The sequence below is a fragment of the Jaculus jaculus genome, chromosome 13 (assembly GCF_020740685.1).
Source record: "Jaculus jaculus isolate mJacJac1 chromosome 13, mJacJac1.mat.Y.cur, whole genome shotgun sequence".
Classification (NCBI taxonomy): domain Eukaryota; kingdom Metazoa; phylum Chordata; class Mammalia; order Rodentia; family Dipodidae; genus Jaculus; species Jaculus jaculus.
The window spans coordinates 18,234,013-18,256,809 of NC_059114.1; the positions used below are offsets into that span (position 1 = coordinate 18,234,013).

The window sequence follows — 22,797 nt, forward strand, 5'->3', positions numbered from 1 at the left end:
CACCACAGATCTGAACAGGACCATGGTGTGTATGTCGGAGTTTGTCAGGCAGGGAAGAAAGACAGGTGAGACCACGGAGGGACTGCCACGATGAGCAAGAATGCCGCTCCCGTGGCGAGCCTGACACCCCGCACCAGGGTGATGTCGGGGACAACACTGAGGACACTCAAAATGCACCAAGCAGAAATGCAGGAGCTGCTGAGAGCTCAACACCAAAGCAAACTTAAAACACACCCTCCACGGCTCAGGGAATTTTGCGGAAGAGGGGCCAGAGAGAATATGAGGGCCACAGGGTAAGAGGGAATGTCCAGAGGCACTGCCCGCCTCCCACCAGCACCAGAACGACTGCCCGCTGCCCTCACAGCTCATAACCCACAACTCCACGGTGAACACCGGCAATCCCACGGAGGAGGGCCCTCAGTGGAGTGGGGGCGGGGAGGAGGGAAATGATGGTGCCACACGTGATGTGTCAATACCAAGTTTCTACTTAATAGTAATAATAATAAAAGAAACATGGGCTGGAGAGATGGCCTAGCGGTTAAACACTTGCCCGTGAAGCCTAAGGACCCCATTTTGCAGCTCGATTCCCCAGGACCCACGTTAGCCAGATGCACAAGGTGATGCACGTGTCTGGAGTTCGTTTGCAGTGGCTGGAGGCCCTGGCATGTCCATTCTCTCTCTCTCAAATAAATAAATAAATAAATAAATAAATAAATAAAATAATAATAATAAAAGAAACAAAGATAGTCCAAAGTCAAGCTCCTTATGATGACTGGTATTGGGGTGTCGGCATTGTGAGTTTGGGAGTGACCACAGGAGACTGAGGTGTGAGACGTGGACTCTGGAGCCACCTTTGCTACGTGACTTCTTGTCTCCTGGCTTCAGCAAGTATAAGAGTGCCTCCCTCCTTAAGGCCACAGCGATGCCACTTAAATGAATAATACCTACAAAGTTCTTGATTTCATCCCTGGGACAGGATCTGGGCTCAGATCAAAGGAGTCGTAATAGCAGCCAGTGTCAGCGTTGCGGTTAATGTACTGCCAAAGCCTCCTGTTTGGTACAGAGGAAAGTTTGTCAATGCCTGTGTCTCATCCTCACGACTTGAGAGATGCCCTCCTTCGCCTTACATCAAAGCTTCATCAGCACTCGGCTGGAGCCTTCATTTTTAGCACGTCTCCTCATCTCCGTCTCAGTGTGAGGAATCCTACTGGAAACTGAACAACTTCTCCTAGTGATGTGTTTGCAAGGAAGATGGCCAGCAAGAAGCAAATGAATCAAAATGAAGCTTGAAGACTGCTTTTTAGTTTAGTGGGGTTTCTTTCTTTCTTTCTTTTTTTCTTTTTTTTTTTTTTTTGAGATAGAGCGATGCTTTGTACTTTGCCTGTAACTTACACTATGTAGCCTCAGCTGGTTTTAAAGTCAAGATTCTCCTGTCTCGGCTTCCCAAGGGCTGAGATTACAGCATGCACTGCCTGCTGGACAAACACATGCAATTTTTTTTTGTTTGTTTGTTTTTCAAGGTAGGGTCTCGCTCTAGCCCAGCATGACGTGGAATTCACTATGTAGTCCCAGGCTGGCCTCAAACTCACCGTGATCCTCCTACCTCTGCCTCTCGAGTGCTGGGGTTGAAAGTGTGTGCCACCACGCCCGGCTATTCTTGCATTAAAAAAAAATATTTTATTTTTATTTATTTATTTGACAGAGAGAAAGATGGAGAGAGAGAGAGGGGGGGGGGGAGGGAATGCTCCAGTGCCTCTGGCCACTGCAAATGAACTCCAGACGCATGCGCCACCTTGTGCAGCTGGCTAATGTGGGTCCTGGGGAATTGAACCTGGGTCCTTTGGCTTTGCAGGCAAGCACCTTAGCTGCTAAGTCATCCCTTCAGCCCAACTCTTGCATTTTTATATCAGCTTTAGACTGCAGATGGTTGCAGAGCTACTTGTCGTTTTTATGTTAGAGAAAGACACAGAGAGAGAGACAGAGGAAGGGAGAATTGGCAAACCAGGGCCTCAGCCACTGAAATAGAACTCCAGACACTTGCGCCACCTAGTGGGCATGTGGGACCTTGCTTCACCTTTGTGCGTCTGGCTAATGTGAGATCAGGAGAGTAAAACATGGGCCCTTAGGCTTTACAGGCAAGTGCATTAACCACTAAGCCATCTCTCCAGCCCTGCCTGGTCTCTTTTTTTGCAATTAAAAAAAGTTGGGCTAGGGAGATTGTACAGTGGTTGCTTGGAATTAAAAAAAATTAATACTATATGTTATAATGCATATAAGTATTATTGGTAAGGCATTTGATGCTGTTCTTTTTCCTGCCTAAGTCCACTTTTCAGTGCTCCCATGGTGAATGTCTCCCTTGTTAGATAGCATCGTTGAAGATTAAGACACGGCAGGGGGCTGGGGAGATGGCTTCATGGTTGAGGATTCTTGCTAGCAGAGCCTAATAGCCTGGGTTCAAGTCCCCAATATCCACATAAAGCCAGATGCACAAAGTGGAGCATGCATCTGGAGCTTGTTTGCAAAGGCAGGAGGCCTGGGAGCGCCCATACTTTCTCTTTCTCTCTCTCCCTCTCTCTCTCTCTCTCTCTCTCTCTCTCTCTCTCACACACACACACACACACACTCTGTCTCTCCCTCTCTCAAATAAATAAAAACACATTTAGAGATTAAGACATGTCACCGCTGTGACTGTTAGCATTCCTGCATGCAGGATTCTTCTCGGCCTGCAATACACACTGTCCATCCTTCTTTCTGATGATAAGTGCCCCCCCACCACCACCCACGCTGGAGACCATTTGTATTAACCCTTTAAATGCCACAGCCAGTTACCTGTCAGTTTCCATACGTCGGCTGTTCTGGCCTTCCCGGTCAGTTTTTGCTCTGAGCACCCTATGTGTAAACCGAAGGTAAGCCAACAGCTTGTTGGTGGAAGGTCAGTGTCTGGTCCCCAGTTAAAATGCCATCTTTCCTCAAAAGGAGCCAGAGCCAGCCATGCATCAGTGGCTGTGAGCTTTGAGAACCCAGGACAGACTTTCTTTCTCCACCCCCTCTGGCATTTAGAAGTCATTCAAAAGATGCTTAAGTTATTGGCACGGGCTCTCTGGAGCCTCGCCAGGAAACCGGCAGAAAATAGAGTCACTGGCTAGGTGCCAGTTGTGCCAAGGATTCCACCTCATCTCACAGGTTGTAGTCTATAGGGATGGAACCAAACTTTCTAGAAGCTTCCGCTATGCTTTAGTCGCAGGTTCTTTTCTCCAAAGGAAATAAGAACCATATCCCATTATAGCAGTAACGATGAATGACAATACTTTGTATAATTATTACATTTTATTTATTTATTTGTGGAGGGGGCACATTTGCCATAGCATGTGGGTGGAGGTCAGAGGACAACTTCAACTTTTCTGTGTTCCATCTTCTTTTGAGACAGGGTCTCTATTTTTAGTTTATTTGAGAGAAAGTGAAAGAGGGAGGGAGGGAGGGAGGGAGAGAGGGGGAGAGAGAGAGAGAGAGAGAGAGAGAGAATGAGAATGAATCAACATGCCAGGGCTTCCGGGTACTGCAAATGAATTCCAGGTGCATGTGTCACCTTGTGCATCTGGTTTACATGGGTCCTGGGGAATCGAACCTAGGTCCTTTGACTTTGAAGGCAAGCTCCTTGACCTCTAAGCCATATCTCCAGCCCTCTTTTTTTATTTTAAATATTTTATCCATTTGAGAGAAAGAGAAAGAGGGGGAGAGAGAGAGAGAGAGAGAGAGAGAGAGAGACAGATAGAGAGAGGGAGAGAGAATGGGCACACCAGAGCCTCTAGCACTGCAAATGGACTCCAAACACATGTACCACCTTGGGCGTCTGGCTTACATGGGTACTAGGGAATTGAACCTGGGTTGTTAGGCTTTACAGGCAAGTCCCTTAACCGCTAAGCCATCTCTCCATCCCAAAGACAGGGTCTCTTGATGAGCATCAGATTAGCTGGCCCACAAGCTTCAGATTCTTCTGGCTTCACTTCCCACTGTATGCACTCTGGGATCACAGATGCACGTACTCCTTTGCATATGGCTTGATGAGGATGCTGGGGAATTGAACCCAGGCTGACAGACTTTGCAAGCAAGCACCTTTACCAACTGAGCCATCTCGCAAGCCTCCTATACTTTACATCATTTTATTGTATAAGTTTTTGGCATGTGTGGTAGGTGCAAGTTTGTATGTTTTGAGGTTGGCATGTGAAGGACAGAGGTCATATTGGGTGTCTTCCTCGGTTGCTTTCCATCTTATTTCATGAGGCAGGGTCTTTGGTTGAATCTGATGTTCACCAGTTGGTCTAGACTAGCTAACTAGCAAGTCCCAGGATCTTCCTGTCTCTACCTCTCCAGGGCTGGGATTGCAGATGCACACCATCACTCCTGGCTTTTACATAGCTTCTAGGGATCCAAACTCACTTCTTTATTCTCATGTAGCAAGCACCTTACCCACAGAGCCATCTTTCTGTCTTTAATACTTCATGGCATTTACAAGGGTTATGTTATATCACTCTGCTCACATCCCCACAAGGAGACTCTGATGAAGGAGAGATCTGGGTCAGTACAAGTGTACGTGGTTAAAACAGTATTGGGGAATCTCAGATTTGTAACGTTACCAACCCATAACCCCGACCCCCGACAGGTCCATACCAGTGGGTGGGAGCAAGGAGCAAGAGTGGGGACATCCAGGCCCCATCTTGATGCAGGTTCCCCTATCTAGAGCAGCTGCCTTTACAGGACCGAGTAGATCCAGGCTCTGGAGTCAGGCGCAGCCTCCCTTCTGTGCCCCTAAAGTGGGTACTACGTAGGGCTCTTGGTAGAGACTCAAATGAGAGACAGACCCACAAGCAGGCTCTGAAACAGGGGTTCAGGACCAGAAGACCTGGCAATGAAGAGATATTTCCAGAAAGGGTGCTGAGATCCTGCTAAAGGCTTAGTCTCCTGGGAGCCTCTTGTGGGTGATCAGGTGTAACCTGGACAAAAATTAGCTGTTGGGATGTGGGGCCTGAAGCCTCACAGTGGGTGTGTGTCCCCCTGACCCGGATCCCTGGAGCTCAGCTTAGAACTTGCCACGAGAGGACAGTTTGGCTGTAGGTTGGGGGCTTGTGGCCTTGGGAACTCAGGCTATAGAGGTAGAAGCCGGCCTCCAGTGGTGGTGGATTTGGGAGCTGAACCTGACGTTGGCTTTCGGGAACTTTTCCAGGGAGCTCAGAGTTAAAGAAATGGCAAAGCTCTGGTGACCCTGGCAGAAAGAGGTTTATGGAAGGAGGAAGAGGGAGGAGGGTGAAACCTTCCAGCTGAGTGTCTCTCCTTTTAGTAACCTCGTGTTTCTTGTCTAATCTTCCCCCCCCCCACACCCCATGGGTTTTGGACCCCTCCGTGGGAGACCCACCCTGTGCTGGGTTTAACTCTATACTGCTATGAATACGTCTCATTTTTCCCGTTTTCCCTTCCAGAGCCAAGAAGAAGAGCAAGCCCCTGAACCTGAAGATCCACAGTGCAGTGGGCAGCTGCGAGAACATTCCTTCCCAGCAGCGCTCCCCTCTCCTGTCCGAGCGCTCGCTGCGCTCCTTCTTCGTGGGGCATGCGCCCTTCCTGCCCTCCACCCCGCCGGTGCACACCGAGGCCAATTTCTCTGCAAGTAAGTCACTGCTAGCCCCACTAGGGCTGGGGATCCCCACACCTCTGGGTGCCACCTCCCTCACATCCTTGCGGCCTTCCATGCCAGCTGCGTATGGTTTCAGGGTCCCCCGAGTCCCCCCTCCCTTTGAACTGCTCATGGATCAAGGCCCATCCATCGCCTTTTCTGTAACCTTCACCTGTGCCACACGCTGGGTTCTTTTGGATGGTTTGGAATGGGGGCGTAATTGGCACTTGGAGGTGACTGGCTGCTGTCACGGGGTCCCCCCAGCCCCTGCTTTTTGACTCGCAGGTGTGGAGGAATGACAGCGGTAAGTAAGACACAGGGCCTTAAAGGGAACACCCACCTTTTCCCTCTCTTCTCCCCCGCCCCTCCACCCCCCACTGCTTCTGACTTTTTTAGCTGCTCAGTCTTGGTTGGTTGGTTGGTTTTGTATTTTTCCCCCTCCCTGGGCCACTGCGCGTGAAGGGTCCGTGATCAAATGGTGTACCTCTTCCGCTCCGGGTCAACTCTCCCAAGCTTTGCATCTCAAAGATGTATTGGGGTTCCAAATGCGCTGAGGGTGGCCCTGGGGTTGGCACTCTTTTCCTGACCGCGGTGGCAGGCAGTGTGGTCATGACTCGGAGCTGAAGTTTCTGGTGATGAAGGATTGAGGCTTAGGGGCTTTTAACCTTCTCTACCCAGAGGCCCTTTTGCTAAACCAGTGCAGATGGGGTCAGAGGGGCGCTTGAGGATGTCAACCCATCCTCTGGCGAGAGAGCAGCTTTGACTGACGGGGTGTTTAGGGGAAGGGGGCCGCTGGGCTGTGGAAGCGGTGACTCCTGCCCCCGGGGTGGCCACAGGCTGCTTGTGTGTGTGTGTGGGGGGGGGGCAGGTGCCGAGGCTCGGTAAGGAGCGGACGTGCCCACCACCGCCTTCGAGACCTCATTTAATTCCTGCAACTCTGCCTTGCAGAGAGAGCTTCCTTTGTACAGATGGGGATGCTGAAACTCAGACATCAAGGAACTTGTCCAAAGCCATATAGCTATCGAGACTCTTTCCTTCCTTCCTTCCTCCCTTCTCCCATCCCTCCTTCCCCTTCTCTTCCCTCTGTTTCTGTCTTTCTCAACTTCTTTCCTTCCTTATTCCCTCCCTCCCTTATCCCTCCCTTCCTTCCTTCTGTTTCTCTGTCTTTCTCCTTCCTTCCTGTCTCTTCTTTCCTCCTTCTCTCCCTTCTTTTCTTCTTTCCCAGTACTGGATGAAACCCAGGACCTTACACACAGTAGGCAAGCAGTCCACCATGAAGCTATGTCTACATCCTTTGTGGTTTCTATTTTTTCAGTCTTTTATTTTGATACAGACTCTTGCTACATTGCCTACGCTGTCCTTGAACTCACTCCGCAACCCTGGCTAGCCTTGCACTTAACCATCCTCCTGTGTCAGCCTCCAAGTAGCTGACATTACAGGCTTGTGTCTCCAGTCCTGACTTGAATCTGGTTCTTTCTCACAAAGTGTAGATAACACTTGCCCAGCAGGCATGATCTGCTAGCCAGAATCCCTGCAATCTTTAGCAACAGTAAGGTTGCCTTTCTTTAAATGCAGGATTGTAAGGATTCTCTTTTTTTCTTTTCAATGCAGGAACTCGCAGAAACAACTCGCTTTATTACTCTGAGCAGTTGTCTATCTCATGTTGGGGACAAAGGCAGGGATTTTAGGATGGGGGAAGTGGTAAGGGCCAATAGTAAACTGTAACTATTGAAATGGTAATTACAATTGCCACTTGACGTGATGGTAGCAGGCCAGAAGCCATTAGGCATCTTGCTGAGTCCTAGCTGGCCAGAGACAGGTTGCCAAACTTTAGCTAGGCTCAGGAAGTTCTACTAGGCCTCACGCCTGGGCCTTTCAGGGCCCAACATCTCCCCCTTTTGTTTTTGTAAGAGCATTAGTCACCGTGGCCCCTGTCTTAGGTTGTCCCCCTCTGGGGATCTTACCCGTCATTGAGTACCAGGTGTTTAGCTCGCTGAGAACCCACTCCAAGGCCTGTCTTAGGTTGTCCCCTCTGGGGATCTTACCCTTACCCGTCATTGGTCACATGGAGGGCAGAGGAGGTGACAGTGGGTCATCTGAGGAACTTAATTCCTGAGTGGCCAGCCTGTGATATCTCGGCCTGATGAAGTATGTAAGGATTCTTAAACTGTCTTCTGGGGACGCCTTGACCCTTTAAGGTGAATCCCATTAGTTCTCTCCCTGGGAAAGGTATATGCAGCATCTGCATAGAAAGGTCAGGGATGGGGCTGGTGATGAACTGGTCATAAACGGGCACGAGAAATGTGTCATTACCAGAAAGACCCTTGCACATGAGCGGTCACTTAGAACATTTTGGCTTGTCTCAGGACCCTGGGCTGTTCAGACCTTGCCCCAAGCAAACTAAAATCGCACCCAAGATAACTGAGTGGGCTACAGAAGGCTAGTTTATTAATTTGTCAAGAGAAATCACTGTCAAGAGAATTCAGGGGTGCTCCAAGCCCAGGCCTGTATGGCAGTTGGAGAGTGGCTTGTTAAGTGGGGACAGTGGCAGATGAAATATGGGATGGGGGCGCAGGATGAAGTCAGCGTCACGTCTGGGAGCATGAGCCCAAGAGGGAGCCAGCTGGGCTTGAATCCTAGCTTGTCACCTTTGAGCCATGGGTTGAGTGCCTTACTCCTAGCCTCGCTTTCCTCCTCTGTAAAATGGGTTCATTTTAGAGTCACCGCACACATGGTCATGAGGATCAGCTCAGCTCATGCCCTCTGCGTGGTGTCTGCATACAGTCAGCGCATAATAAACAGTAGCTCCATTATTTAGTGCCATTTCTCTAGTGATGTCCACAAGTGTCTGGGCCCATGATTCATCCTGGCTGTTGTTTTGCCACCTTCCATTCACCCCCCCCCCCCCAATCCCCTGTCTCCTGCCACTGACCTGTGGCTCTCAGAGGGCATGGAATTTACCTTGACATTAAGCTGGTGGCCTTCTTTTGTCATCACTATCCTGAGAGAGAATGTCAGCATGGCCCCCTTCGGGTGGTTAATCGCTGCTTTGTACTATAGATAGCATTGGCCTTGGTGAAGGCTGCTTAAAAGAGAGCCACAGCTGGCAAGTTTGGGCCCCCGTTTTTTTACCTCACCAGGACTCCCCCTTTCTCCTCTTCTTTCGTCTTCACTTGGGAGCAAAGACCCATGTGCTTGTCTATAGGAGCCAGCAAAGACCTTCATCAACAGGCAACTCCCAGGGCCTGTAAATCCTAGTGACTCGGGCTCGATTCTCAACTACCCACCTATGCATGAAGTGGTACATGCGTCTGGAGTTCGTTTGCAGTGGTCAGAGGCCCTGGCGCGCCCTTATTCTCTCCCTCTCTCTCTCCTTGCAAAAAAAGAGTGGAGTTTCAAAGTGGAAAGTGGGGGGAGAGAAGGACTTACCATGGGAGGTTGTTTACAATTCTGTAAGTTGTCAATAAAGAACAAAACAAGCAACGAGACAGCGAGAGCAAGTGCTCATGCCTGTGTGCACAAGAGAGAATCGGCACACCAGGGCCTCAACCACTGCAATCGAACTCCAGAAGCTTGGGCAGTAGAGGAGGCTGAACCTACATTCCTCAGGAAAAAGAAAAAAGTTCCCTCAGTACGCAAAGGAAGGAAGGACCTTTCACCGCCACTCCCCGCCAGCTGCGATTTGAACGATTTGGGGGGTATAGGGCAGAATAAACCACATCACCTCCTGGGTCTATCTGCCACCCTGCCAGGATGCCATGGGGGTAGAACGAGGAGTCTCCCAGAGTGGGGGGCTGGTGCCTATGGCCCTGAACCTCGGGAAAGGGGAGTTTGGGGCGCTGCTGGTGTGTGCTGTGTGGCACAGTAGGGTCTGTGCTGAGGGCCATGGGAAAAATAGCCACTGGCTGTGTGTTGACGGTGTTTCGTGTCTTGTACATACGGAGCAGTTTTCCCTCTGTGATTTCGCAACCCTCTACACCATTGGTACCGTGATCAGCCCCCATTTTACAGGTGAAGTAATGGCCCAAGGTCAGGAGGTGAAGAAAGGAAGGAGAGGTGCCACATAGGGAGATGGCAGCGCCACCCCACCCCCCTTTTTGCATGTGTATGTGTGTCTGTGGTATGTATGCCTGGTCGTATGTGTGGGTGCACATGTGTGTGTGCGGGGGCAGATGTGGATGCCTTCCTCAGTTGCTCTCCACTTTACTATTTTTTCTGGTTTATTTTTTATTTGTTTGAGAGAGAGAGGGAGAGAGAGAGAGAGATTGGGCACACCAGGGTCTGTAGCCACTGCAAACAAACTCCAGGTGCATGCGCCACCGTGTGCATCTGGCCTATGTGGGACCTGGAGAATCGAACCTGATCCTTAGGTTTCACAGGCAAGTGCCTTAACCACTAAGCTATCTCTTTAGCTCTCCACCTTACTGTTGTTATTATTATTAATTTTCGTTTTTTGAGGTAGGGTCTCGCTTTAACCCAGGCTGACCTGGAATTCACTATGTAGTCTCAGGCTGGCCTCGAACTCACAGAACTCACAACGATCCTCCTACCTCTGCCTCCCGAGTGCTAGGATGCAAGGCAGGAGCCTCCACCTTATTTTCTGAAACAGGCTCGCTCACCGAATCCAGAACTGACTGATTTGGCTAGACAAGGTAACCAGCAAGTCCCAGGGATCCTCCTGTCTCCGCCTCCCCAGCACTGGACCGAAGGGTACATGCCACCATACGCAGGATTTTACGTGGATGCGAGGTTTCCCACCTCAGGTCCTAGCAGGGAGCCAGGGTCACAGCTGACCATAGAAGATCCCAAACCCAGGTCCTCCTGCTTGCACAGCAGGCATTTTACCCCCTGAGCCGTCTCCTTGCAGCCCCGTGCAATGCTGTCTTCAGTGAACTTACGCACACTGTCTTGACTGACTTGCTCATCAAGTTGGGAATTTGACTTCAGCCTCTTTCCTTGCTTGGTGGATGCGTTGGGATAAGGCAGGGGATGCCTCTTTCTTAGCCTGCCACTCTGGCTTGGAGAGCTTTCTCCACGCTGCCCGGCATGTGTTGCCCTGCCCAGGCCTGTTGTTAACATTCAAGGCATTGATGGTCCCGTTGGCAGCCGTTGCTGTTAGGATCAGGCAGCTGCACAGAAGTGGCTGCAAAGCAAGCTGCCGGCAGCTTCAGTAACTCATTCATCCTGAATGCCTCTGGCTGAAGGTGAGCAATGACCTAGTACTGCTACTGCCTGCCTGCAGAGTTCTGGAAGTTTCCTGAACCCTCGGGATAGCAGGTACTATGTAAACATGTGAGTGATGATGGCTCTTTAACTGCCCTGCTGTGGTCTTCAGTGGCTGCAGTGGAGGCTGCGTCCCCGGCTGGCCTCGGAGAAACTTGTCTTTCACCAGGCATCTATACCCTCCCTTTGGGTGTAGACATCAAGACCCTTTCTTCATCGCTTCTCAAAGTAACTCCAACTCTTTGTCTTGGGGATAAGATGAGGGAGAGGGTGGCCTTCTGCTGAGAACCTGACCTAGAGGCTGAGTCAGATCCCAAGAGGTTGGGGAGACAGTAGGGGGGGGCAGTTACGGGTGCTGATGCTAAACAGCGTGCTCCCAAGAAGGCAGACGCTGGGGGGGGGGGTGAGGAGGGAGGATGAGGTGGGGGATACTGGTTATGAAGTCGCTCGGGATGGGGCTGATTATATAACGGGGCGTAATGAGGCTTGAGACCAAGGTTCATTACCTCCAAACGGGGTGGAGAAGCACGCATCTGCAGAGCTGGGCAGCCTGAACCGCCACACTTGCATCCTCGCCATGAGCAGCTTGGCTTGGTCCTGGATCAGCAGTGGCAGCTCCAGTGGGAAGCATGTGTCCCTGTAGGGGTGACCCAAAGGACTTTGCTCCTCAAGAATGAGTAAGTGGAACTGCCAGCACCGGCTTGGGTGCTGAGGTCCCATCCCTGCCCAGACCCATCTGATCTAGGGGGCTCCCATCGTGCCCGGCGCCCTTAATTGTTCTAGAAACTGAGGCAGGAAGGGCTGTAACATACTTCCTGCTGTGTCCCAGGAGGTCCTGCAGTGCTGGCTTTGTGGACATGAAAACAAGAGATGGCTCAGCAGTTAAAGGCGCTTACTTGTAAGCTTGCTAACTCAAGTTCAGTCCTCCCCAGTACCCACATAAAGCCGGATAAAAACTTGAGCCCAAGTCTGGAATCCCAACATGCCTATGGCAACGGGAGGCAGAGCCAGGAGAATCCTGAAGTATACAGGCCAGTTAATCTGGCACAACACAGTACAAACCCTGTCTCCAAGAAGATAGGAGAGGACAGACACGTTGCGGTTGTCCTCTGACCTGTACACATGCATGGTGGCATGCACACGGCCGTACACACACACACACACACACACACACACACGTGCGCGCACATTTAAAAAGTAAATGAAATTCTGGGTTGGAGAGATGGTTTAGTGGTTAAGCACTTGCCTTTGAAGCCTAAGGACCCTGGTTCAAGGCTCGATTCCCCAGGACCCACGTAAGCCAGATGCCCATGCATCTGAAGTTTGTTTGCAGTGACTGGAGGCCCTGGCATGCCCATTCTCTCTCTCTCTGCCTCTTTCTCTCTCCGTCTGTCTGTCTGTTGCTCTCAAATAAATAAAACTAAACAAGAAAAAAATAAATGAAATACTAATTTTAAAAACTACACATATACCTGGAAACAAAATGCTAGAGAGAGAGCCTCATGAAAAGCCTTGGGTCCTGACACCACCTGTCACTCAATCCTGTCACTTTTAACACTCTGTCTTTCTGTCTCATTCTTTTGTGGTTATTGCCACAATTTAAAATAGGTGATACCAGGGGTTCTCAAAGTATACTTCAGGCCACCAGCAACTGACCTGAAAGCTTGCTAGAAATGCACCTCACAGCTAGGTGGGGCGGCACACACCTGTAATCTCGGCATTCAGAAGCTGAGGCAGGAGGAGGGTCCAGAATTTGAGGCCAGCCTGGGCCACATAGTGTCTCCAAAACAAACCAGGAGCAAACAACACATGACATGCGCAGTCCCACATCAACGCCCACTGAGTCCGAAGGCCAGGAGGGAATCCAGCAATCCAAGTTCCCACAAGCCCGCCCCTCAGCCGCACCTCCAGCAGGTTCTACAGATCAGCATTTTAGAATCACTGGTCTATGTGAAGAGGCTTGTTTTAAATTTTATTTACTTGAGGGAGAGGAAGTGAGAGAATGGGCATGCAAGGGCCTCCAGCCACTGAAGACAAATTCCAGACACATGTGCCACCTTGTGCATCTGGCCTCTGTAGGTCCTGGGGAATTGAACCTGGGTCCTTTGGCTTTGCAGGCAAGTGCCTTAACCACTAAGCCGTCTCTCCAGGACTGAGAAAACTTTTTAAGCTTTTCATCTTGAAACATAGTTAGCCTTATGTATCTGTGAGCTCTACATGTGCAGATTCAACTGAGGATACAAAAGTATGAAAAAGAATAATTTGGGGTGGAGAGATGGCTTAGCGGTTAAGACACTTGCCTGCGAAGCCTAAGGATTCATGTTTGACTCTCTAGGTCCCATGTAAGCCAGATGCACAAGGTGATACAAGCGCACGAGGTGGCACACATGTCTGGAGTTTGACTGCAGTGGCTGGAGGCCATGATGCTCCAATTCTCTCCCTCCCTCCCACCCCCGCCCCCCGCATAAAATAAAGGCCAGTCTATTGGGCTTGCCTCAAAAAAAGGATTAATAATAAAAAAGAATAATTCTGGGCCAGGTGTGGTGGCACATGCCCTTCATCCCAGCACTTGGGAGGCAGAGGTAGGAGGATCGCTTTGAGTTGGGTTGGAGGCTAGCCTGAGACTACATAGTGAACTCCAGGTCAGTCTGAGCCAGAATAAGACCCCACCTGAAAAAAAAGTCACCTGCACAGAACATGGACAGTTTTCTTTGTTGCTACTTCCTAAGCTATGATACAAGTGCTCTTTACATAGCTTGTATGGTGGGTTAGAAATTATAAGTGACCAGGGCTGGAGCGACAGCTCAGTGGTTAAGGCTCTTACCTACAAAGCCTACTCACCTGGGTTTTATTCCCCAGTACCCATGTAAAGCCAGAGGCACAAGATGGTACATGCATCTGGGGTTTGTTTGCAATGGCAATTCTCTGTCTTCCTCTTTCTCCATGCTTGCAAATAAAATAAAATCTTGGCCAGGCATGGTGGTGCACACCTTTAATCCCAGCACTCGGGAGGCAGAGGTGGGAGGATTGCCTTGAGTTCTAGGCCACCCTGAGAATACAGAGTGGATTCCAGTTGAGCTTGGGCTAGAGTGAGACCCTATCTAATAAATAAATAAATAAATAAATAAATAAATAAATAAATAAATACAATCTTTTAAAGAAGAAATTGTAAGTGACCAGAGATGATTTGAAGTAGAGAGGAAATTATGCATAGGTTATATTCAAGTATTCTGCCAGGTCATGTAAGCAATCTCTCTCTCTTCCTGTTTTCTCGTTTTGGTAAAACATTAGAGTCTAGGCTGCATATTCTCTTTCCTACTTGCCATTCCACATACAATTGCTGGATTCCATAAACTTGACATTGGATTTGTGTTTTCACCTAGACAGACTCCCTGCTTTGACAACCATCCCAACCGTATTCTTCGGTGCAGTTTTTTCTTCTCGTATGGATCTGATCCAGGAACACATACAGCCTTTAGCTGTTGAGTTAAGCGGGGAGTTTCATGGCCTTCTTTGTTTTATTTTTTTTTATGAGGTAAGGTCCTGCTCTTGTCTAGACTGACTTGGAATTCCATTTGTAGTCTCAGGCTGGCCTTGAACTCACTGCATCCTCCTACCTCTGCTTCCCAAGTGCTGGGATGAAAGGTGTGCGCCAACACAGCCAGGCAGCCAGGCCATCTTGGCTTTCTTTGTTATGTGTGTGACTTTGTTATAACTCAAGGGGGACAGCTGCTCTACAATGTCTCTCAGTGGGGTGTGTGATGGTCCCTCGCTCCTGGCCTCAGCCTTCAGCGGATATGACTCTGTACAAACCTCTATTATGCAAGGTGGTTATGCCAAGTTTGAAAGAGTTAGCCTGTCAGAAATTCAACATGCTGTTGGCAAATGCCAAGAAGTCTTCCAGGATCCGGCCCCTGCAACCTTGAAAACCCCAGGGGAGTCAGAGACCTGGCTGGCAGTCTTGGGAGAAAGGAGTTCAAAGAAGTTCTGCCCTCACACTGGCTAATCCTTCTTCCATCCCCTCTCCTTCGACATAAAAACAAAAAAATTGTGGCTGTATGCTGGGCAGACACCTTACATTTCCAGAATCTCCACTGCTGAGATGAGAAGTGTCCTCTATGACTAGACTCTCTTCCAATAAAATGTAATTCCTCTGTTGTAGATATTCCCACCTGTCTCTTTTCTTTGTCTTTTTTAATTTTCTTTTTGAGAGAGAGAGAAAGAATGGGCGTGCTAGGGCCTTTCAGTCAGAATGACTTCCAGATGCGTGCGCCCCCTTGTGCACATGTGTGACATTGCATGCTTGCGTCATTTTGCATCTGGCTATGCAGAACCTGGAGATTTAAAATGCGTTCTTAGGCTTCGCAGGCAAGCGCCTTGACCACTAAGCCATCTCTCTATCCCCTCTTTTCTTTCTCTAGCAAGGTTTGACCTTTGCCCACAACGCTAGGGGCTAATCTTGACAGAAAATTCTTTGGCTTTACCACACACACATTCCACTAGCCAATTGGTTTGGAGGCTGTGTCTATCTTTATGTTTCATTACAAGATTTTAGTCTTTGTGCTACAAACAAACCTGTTTGTTTCCCATATGTGCATGAGTGTGTGTGTGTGTGTGTATGTGTGTGTGCGTGTTCATATGTGTGGGTACACTGGTGTGCATATGTGTGTGGAGGCCAGAGAACAACTGTGGGTGTCATTCCTCAGGAATACTAGCCATCTTATTGTGACAGTATCTCTGATTTACCTGGAACTCACCTAATAAGCCACATTGGCCGGCCCGTCAGCTCAAGGGATCCTCTGTCTTCATCGCTCCAGAGCCGGGCTTACAAGCATGCGCTGCTGTTGCCGTTCCCTTGTTGCACCCCGCCCAAAGCAGCTGATGGGAGGAAAGTTATTTTCCTGTGGCTTACAGTCTCAAGGGGGAACCTCATGATGGCAGAAGACAGCATAGCATGAGCAGAGGCTGGACGTCACTTCTCCCACAACAGGTGGACACCAGAAGCAGGAGAGAGAGAGCTAGGCTCTGGAGAGGTGGGACTGGCTCTAACACCTCTAAGCTTGCCTTCAACAAGCGTCTCAGCCCGCAAACCTGCCTCTGAAACTAAAGACCAGAACAGAATGGATACAAGCGTCTTGTTCTAAGCATCCAGTTTGTGGTGAATTGTTCCTGCAGCCTTTGGAAACCTGGGCAGGAATCGGTTCATGTTCCAAGTGAGAATGAAGACAGGGGTACTGGAGCCCACCAGCACGATCACGGCAACTCAGGACAGATGCAGAGTCCCAGGGCCACCATAAATACAGGAACACGGTTCACTCTCCCCGACAGTCCCTGGTATTAGAAACCAAGGATGGGTGCTGCTAGTTGGAAGTAGAGATGAGCAGAAGCAGCAGCCTCCGAGGTGGGCCCCAGGGAGCAGTGGGCTCAGGTCTGTCAGGGGCTCTGGCTTCTCAGGAGTTGGTGACCCTGACTTTCGACAGCTCTCCCAAATCCCAGGCCCATGTCATTAGCACCTCAACAACACGTGAGCGGACGCTGCATAATTCTGTGGGTTGGTAGGAGGCCGTGGGTCTTGGGCTCTCAATTTTCACATCCGTTCAAGCGTCGTAGAGGTTAGAAGTCCAGAAATGACCAAGTTCAGGGCTGGGGAGACCATCAGTGGCTAAAATTACCTGCTGCACAAGGCTGACGGCCAGAGTGCAGATCACCGGACCCACGTGAAGACAGAGGCAAGTCACACGTGGATTGGTAGTCCCAGTGCACATGTGGCAGTGGGAGACAGGGTCGGGGGACTCTCGAAGCAGGAAGGCCACTAGCCTGGTGCTCACAGCAGAGAGGATCAACACCCAAGGGTGTCCTCTGACCTCCACAAGAATGGTGTGGCATGCACACACACACACACACACATGCACACATCACACAGAAACCTATACACATACACAGAAAAGAAATCTGCAAGTCCAGTTCCTCATTTTACAGGCATAGAAACTGAGGCCAGAGAGTAGAAGGAACCTTCCTGGTGTAATAGGGTTGAGGCTTGATCATGGATCACCTGATGGTCCTACATGGGCTCCCTATTTCTCTAAGGAAATTGCCCAAAAGTAGCTTCCGTTAACACTCAAAATGTTTATCAGCAAGACAGTGGAACTTAGAAGAGGGAAACAGTACCTCTTTTTAGCAGGTGACACTTCTTTTTTTTTTTTTTTTAACTGGAGGTAAGGTCTCATTCTAGCCCAGGCTGACCTGGAATTCACTATGTAGCCTCAGGTTGGCCTCGAACTCCCAGTGATCCTCCTACCTCTGCCTCCCGAGTACTGAGATTAAAAGTGTGCCCCACCACACCTGGCCATAGGTAACACATTTAAAAAATATTTGTATTTATATTTATTTGTTAGAGAAAGAGAGAGAGAGAATGGGCGCACCAGAGCCTCTAGCCACTGCAAATGAACTCCAGATGCATGCCCCAGCTTGTGCATCTGACTTACATGGGTTCTGGGGCATTGAACCTGGGTCCTTAGGCTTCGAAGGCCAAAAGCCTTAAATGCTAAGCCATCTCTCCTGCCCCGGTGACACATTTTGATGGGCACGGGACTGATGAATATGATGATGATGATGATGATGATGATGATGATGACGATGTGTGTGTGTGCTCCCTTTGAGATCACTTCCTGTTTCCTATCAACTCTTCCTCTTTGCTTGTCAGCCTGCACAGTGTGCAGTTCTTGCCTTGGCACCAACAGTCTGGGGCTCAGCATGCCGCCACCGACCTCAGACCTTTAGTTATGATTGCTCCTGCCAGGAGCTATGGCAACCCAAATTGGTTGGTAAGTGGTTTGCACTGGGAGCCAAGGGGGTCATTTGCGTCTGTGTCAGTTCTGATTCTGAATTGGGACATGCTGTCAGTGTGTGGGCAGTGCCCCGCTCCCCACCACCTCCCTCATCAGGATCTGTGCCTGACTGGGACCGCCTTGAGCCCAGTGACTCCCCAGATGAGGAGTTCTCAGCCACCAGCTGAAGTTCAGAACAAGAAGTTGTGTGGCTGTAGGACTCTGAGGTGGACACCAGCCGCCCGCTGCCCTTGCGCCTGCGCCCCCATTCTGTGGATGAGGAAACTGATACCCCATGAGAGGAGTTGTGTGGCATATCCGAATCATGGCCGGAACCCTTGCAGCCTTCAGGCTCTGAGTGGCACAGGCTTTCTGCATATTACCTGACCCCTTTTTCATGAGGTAGTCAGTTGGGGTGTGGGGTGCATTGTTTTAATAAAAATCACTCCCCTTCCCTAACAAACCTGCTCCTCCCTCCTCTCCCATTTTGCCCCTTTACCAAGTTGAACCATCCAGGTGTAACTTTTGACCCTTCTTCCCATGTCTTAGTCTTGTTAAGTTCAGACATTGGCAGCATTTTCCTGTGAAAGCCCTGAGAGCGAGCATTTTCAGTTTTTTTCAGGCTGCGCAAGTCGGACCTCCACTACTGTGACAAAATACCTGAGATACTTGGCATAGATGGAGGAGAAGGTTTGGCTCCCAGTTTTAGAGGCCTCCGTCCGGGTCAGCTGGCCTGTGGCTTCTGTTCATTAGGATGAGATAGGTGACTCTGAGCCCCATGCCTGCTGCAAAGTGCTGTCCACATGGTTGGGTCCTCTTTAGGTTCAGGTCAGGTATGGTCCTCATTAAGTTTTAATTTTGAGGACATCACTCTGTCCTCTGACATCTGAATACACCAATCAAGACTGATTTCGTGGTTTTTTTTTTTTTAATATTTATTTACTTTTATTTGAGGGAGAGAATTGGTGCACCAGGGCCTCAGCCATTGCAGTTGAACTCCAGACTCTTGCGCCACCTAGTGGGCCTGTGTGGCCTTGCGCTTGCTTCACCTTTGTGCATCTGGCTGACGTGGGATCTGGAGAGCAGAACATGGGTCCTTAGGCTTCACAGGCAAGCGCCTTAACCGCGAAGCCATCTGTCCAGCCCTGGGATACCTTTTGAAACACATCATGACACTGTTTGTGTGGGAGCCCAGGTTTGTGGCTGTGAGACCCGCCATCCCTGGCTGGCACTTTAAACAAGAATGTTCCAGAGATGGGGTGAGCCTTTCCTGCCATCCGTAGGAGTATCCTTGTTGCCCCTCTCTGACGTCTGCTGTTGCTCACTGGCCTCGGCGGCCCTTTAGCTGTGTGGATGCTCCAGGGGTGCAGCTTTGAGAATACCTGTTTCAACTGGAGGTGTTTTACTCTGTGACTCATTTGGCATGGGAAGAGCCTTCCTTTCTCTATCGTGGCTCCCAGGCTTCAGGTGAACTTCCCCAGTCTGTCAACCATGGTGCTGGGCATTGGCACCTCTCTGCACTCTAAGGTGTGCCCTTAGCTACTGGAAGACATCTAGGAACCCTATTTCTATCTTAGGTCCACGAGCTGTTTGAATGTGCCCACATGGCTCTACTCATGGTGTTAAAGCGATTTTCTGTGCCCAGTCAGGGCCTGCCAGGGCAGGCTTGGGGGAATGGGGTCCCAGCTCCTGTGTACGTGTCCCTCCTTCATTGACTCTCTCTGCCCTTTCTGTGCCTGGATCGCCATGTCCCTTTTCTGTAGGACTCCCCCTCTCACCCTGCCTCCCTCCTCTTTTCCCTCTGCGTCGCCCTCTCGGTGTCTCTTCATTGGTTCCCAGCATCTCTCATGCCCTCTCTCTCCTCCCTTCCTGTCTCCAGTTCCCCAACCCTTCTTCTTGGCTTCAGGAGCCCCGACATCCCTGACGGGCACCGCTTCTCATCAGCCTTCACCACAGATGGATGATCTGGGGGGGAACTCCCGGGGACTGCAGGGAGAGAAAGAGGTTGAGCGCCCCTCAGAAGCAAGGGCATATGAGTTTTCAGGGGGAAGGTTGAGGATTTGGGGTCAAGTGCTGAAGAGCTGGTAACGGATGATAGTTGAAGAGGGGCTGCCTGTGCGTGAGCTCGTGTGCGCCTCTGTCTGTCCGTAAGTCTCTGAAATCCCTGGGAGCTCCCGAATGGCTTTCAAACTCATATCAGAGCTACTGCCTTTAAAAAAAAAATACAAGCTATCTACTTACTTGAGAGAAAGAGAGAGAGAGAGAGGTGTAGATAGGGAGAATGGGCACACCAGGGCACTGCAAAAGAATTGCAGACGCATGCGCCATCTTGTGCATCTGGCTTACGTGGGTCCTGGGGAATTGAACCTGGGTCCTTAGGTTTTTCAGGCAAGTGCCTTAACTGCTAAGCCATCCCTCCAGCCCCTGCTACTTTTTTTTTTAAAAAAGTTTTTGAATTTTTAAGTATTTCCTTATCTCTAAAATGAAGCCCGATGTGACGCAATGAGCTTTTCTCTCCCGGCAGAGCTGGGATGCAGAGCAGAGAGCTGTGGGGACATGCTACAAGTGGTAAAATGTGACATGCGACCAGCTACTGCTTCTGTAAAGAGCCTGAAAGTGAGTATTTTCAGCTTTGCAGGTCAGCAGCTCTGCCATAGCTCCTCAGGAGCTGTGTAGAAACTTTCCCACATGGGACTCGGTGGGCAGGGCCATGCGCCAATAAAGTTTTATTCATAAAACAGCTGGATGCAGCTCAGACTTCAGAGCAGGACAAGACCCAGACTCAGGTCCGTCTTCGAAGGCGCTGTGAGACGATGTCTCCGTGTCTCAGTGGGAGTGTCCTCTGTGGAAGGAGAGCTGGGGTGGCTTCCAGGATGAGATGAGGGGCTTTGTGTAAGCTGTTGGTCCAGAGCCAAGTACAAGGCCCACACATAATAACTGCCAGCAGTGACCACCCACATAATGCCCCTTGGTAATTCCACTATGCGTACAGTAAGCATATGTTTTAAATTTTTAATTTAATATTTAAATGTATAAATTATGAATAGGCATTATATAATTAAGGTGCATAATTTATTAAAATATGCATAATTTATGATATGTGTATGTCTGTCTTATGCATACGTAATTTATAAATATGCATAATTTACATGGAAACTGTAAATGATATATGTAAAATTACATATAGTACATACAAGATAGCCTCAGGGATAATATACCCACATAATATATTCATATAATAATTATATGGTATGTATTATATATTTACATATTATGATAATGGATACAAAATTCTCTCTATATATATACATATAGATAGATTACACACATGTGTATGTGTGTGTGTGTTGTACACACACTTCTGCTCCAGGAGACAGGAGGATTTCTAGTGCGGGTTCTGAGATTAGAGGAAGCAGCTGCGTGGTCTTTAGTGGGGTTTCATCTCCCAGCTTATGGGTGGAGCCATGTCGGGCTGGTCACCACGACTGACCCAAGGCCCTGCTTCCTCTGTCAGGGCTGCCATGCCTGTCACTCCACTCAGCCGCAGCCAGGTGACTGTCCCATCCCCGCCCCTTCCCCGCACTCGGAGATCCTGCCTCCAGGAACGCGGGGTGGGAGGCACATTGCGAGACAGAGGCCCGTCGGAGGGCTGTGGGGGGCTCACACTTGCGTGTGTAGTTATCTGGGAGCAGGTGGGTGGGGGGAGACTTGTGAAATGATGCAAAGGAGACGTTGCTTATTTAGCCAGCTTCTCGCCCATGTAGAAATCCCACAGGGATGTGAAGGGGTATCTGGAGAGATGGCTCAGTGGTTTAAGCACTTGCTGGCAAACCCCAAAGAAGCCAGGTTCGACTCCCCAGAATTCATATAAGCTAGTTGCACAAGGTGGCACATGTGTCTGGAATTCGTTTGCAGGGGCTGGGTGCCCTGGCACATCCATTCTCTCCCTTTCTCTCTCTCTCTCTCTGCCTATTTTTTTTCCCTCTCTCTCTCCAATAAATAATAATGAAAAAAAGAAATCCCACAGGCCTTAGACAGGGAGTGTGGGGTTGTTGTCAACGGAGAGGAACCTGGCTTAGAGGACTTCCAAATTGCATTTGTATAACTTTTCCTGAAGGTAGACTCTACCTACCATATGGTAGCTTCAGAATCTACAAGAAAATATGCTGGTTTGTGTATGGGGAGAAAAAAAAAAAAAAGTCCGGAACTAGAACAAAAGCTTTGGGCATGGCTGGATCCAGGAACGTTACCAGGACGTGTTCTTTCTCTTCACCTCAAATCCCTGTTTTCTCCCTGGGGGATTTTTATTCCCATAGAGCCCCCCTCTTCTTTGTGGTTGGGAAGCCCAGCTTCCAGCTTCACACTCTTTTTTTAAAAAATTATATTTTATTTATTTATTTATTTTATTTGAGAGCGAGATAGAGGCAAACAGAGAGAGGATGAGCACAGCAAGGCCTCTAGCCACTGCCGAAAAATCTCTAGACACATGCACCACCTTGTGCATCTGACTTGTTTGCATTCTGGCGAATCAAACCTGGGTCCTTTGGCTTTGCAGGCAAGTACCTTAACTGCTAAACCATCTCTCCAGCCCCCCATCTTCATACTCCTTAGTACATGTCAATCCTGAACCCATCTACTGGCCGGTGAGATGAATGAACTGAGTTGTCTTCATCATGAACTTCTGAAGTTACGAGGCAAATCAACCTCACCAGGCCCCTGAGTCAACATTGAGAGGGGTGGGAATAGCCAGCGCTCTCCATGGTGATTTGATATTACCTTCCAGCTTTGGAGTACAGAGCATGCAAGAGTTCTGGAAGTCCTCTGGCCTGTAGGTTGGGCCTTTCCTTAGCTTCTGTCCCCATCGCATAGCCGTGGGGAGGGCGAGTGGTTATTCAGTCACAGGAAGATCCTGAGTCATTCTGGCCAGCTTCCCTTTTGTCTCCAGTTGAGAGTTGACTTTCAGCGGGTGCCCCTCTTTCACTAGGGACTTTCCAATGACCAAGAAGCTGCTTTGAGCTTGGTGGGCTCCAACCCTGGCTGAGTATTCACATTGCCTGGGCAACTTTGACATCTCTGATAGCT

At 49.5% G+C, this 22,797-nt stretch overlaps 1 protein-coding gene across 3 annotated transcripts in view; it reads left to right on the top strand.

Annotated features, from left to right (window-relative positions):
• Ksr2 (kinase suppressor of ras 2) overlaps positions 1 to 22,797 on the top strand; it is a 456,389-nt gene that overhangs the window by 241,455 nt on the left and 192,137 nt on the right. For all 3 annotated transcript variants that reach the window (XM_045132847.1, XM_045132849.1, XM_045132848.1), the window contains exon 5: positions 5,475 to 5,659. In XM_045132847.1, coding sequence (XP_044988782.1) covers positions 5,475 to 5,659 — 185 coding nt within the window. The remainder of the gene's footprint in view (positions 1 to 5,474; positions 5,660 to 22,797) is intronic.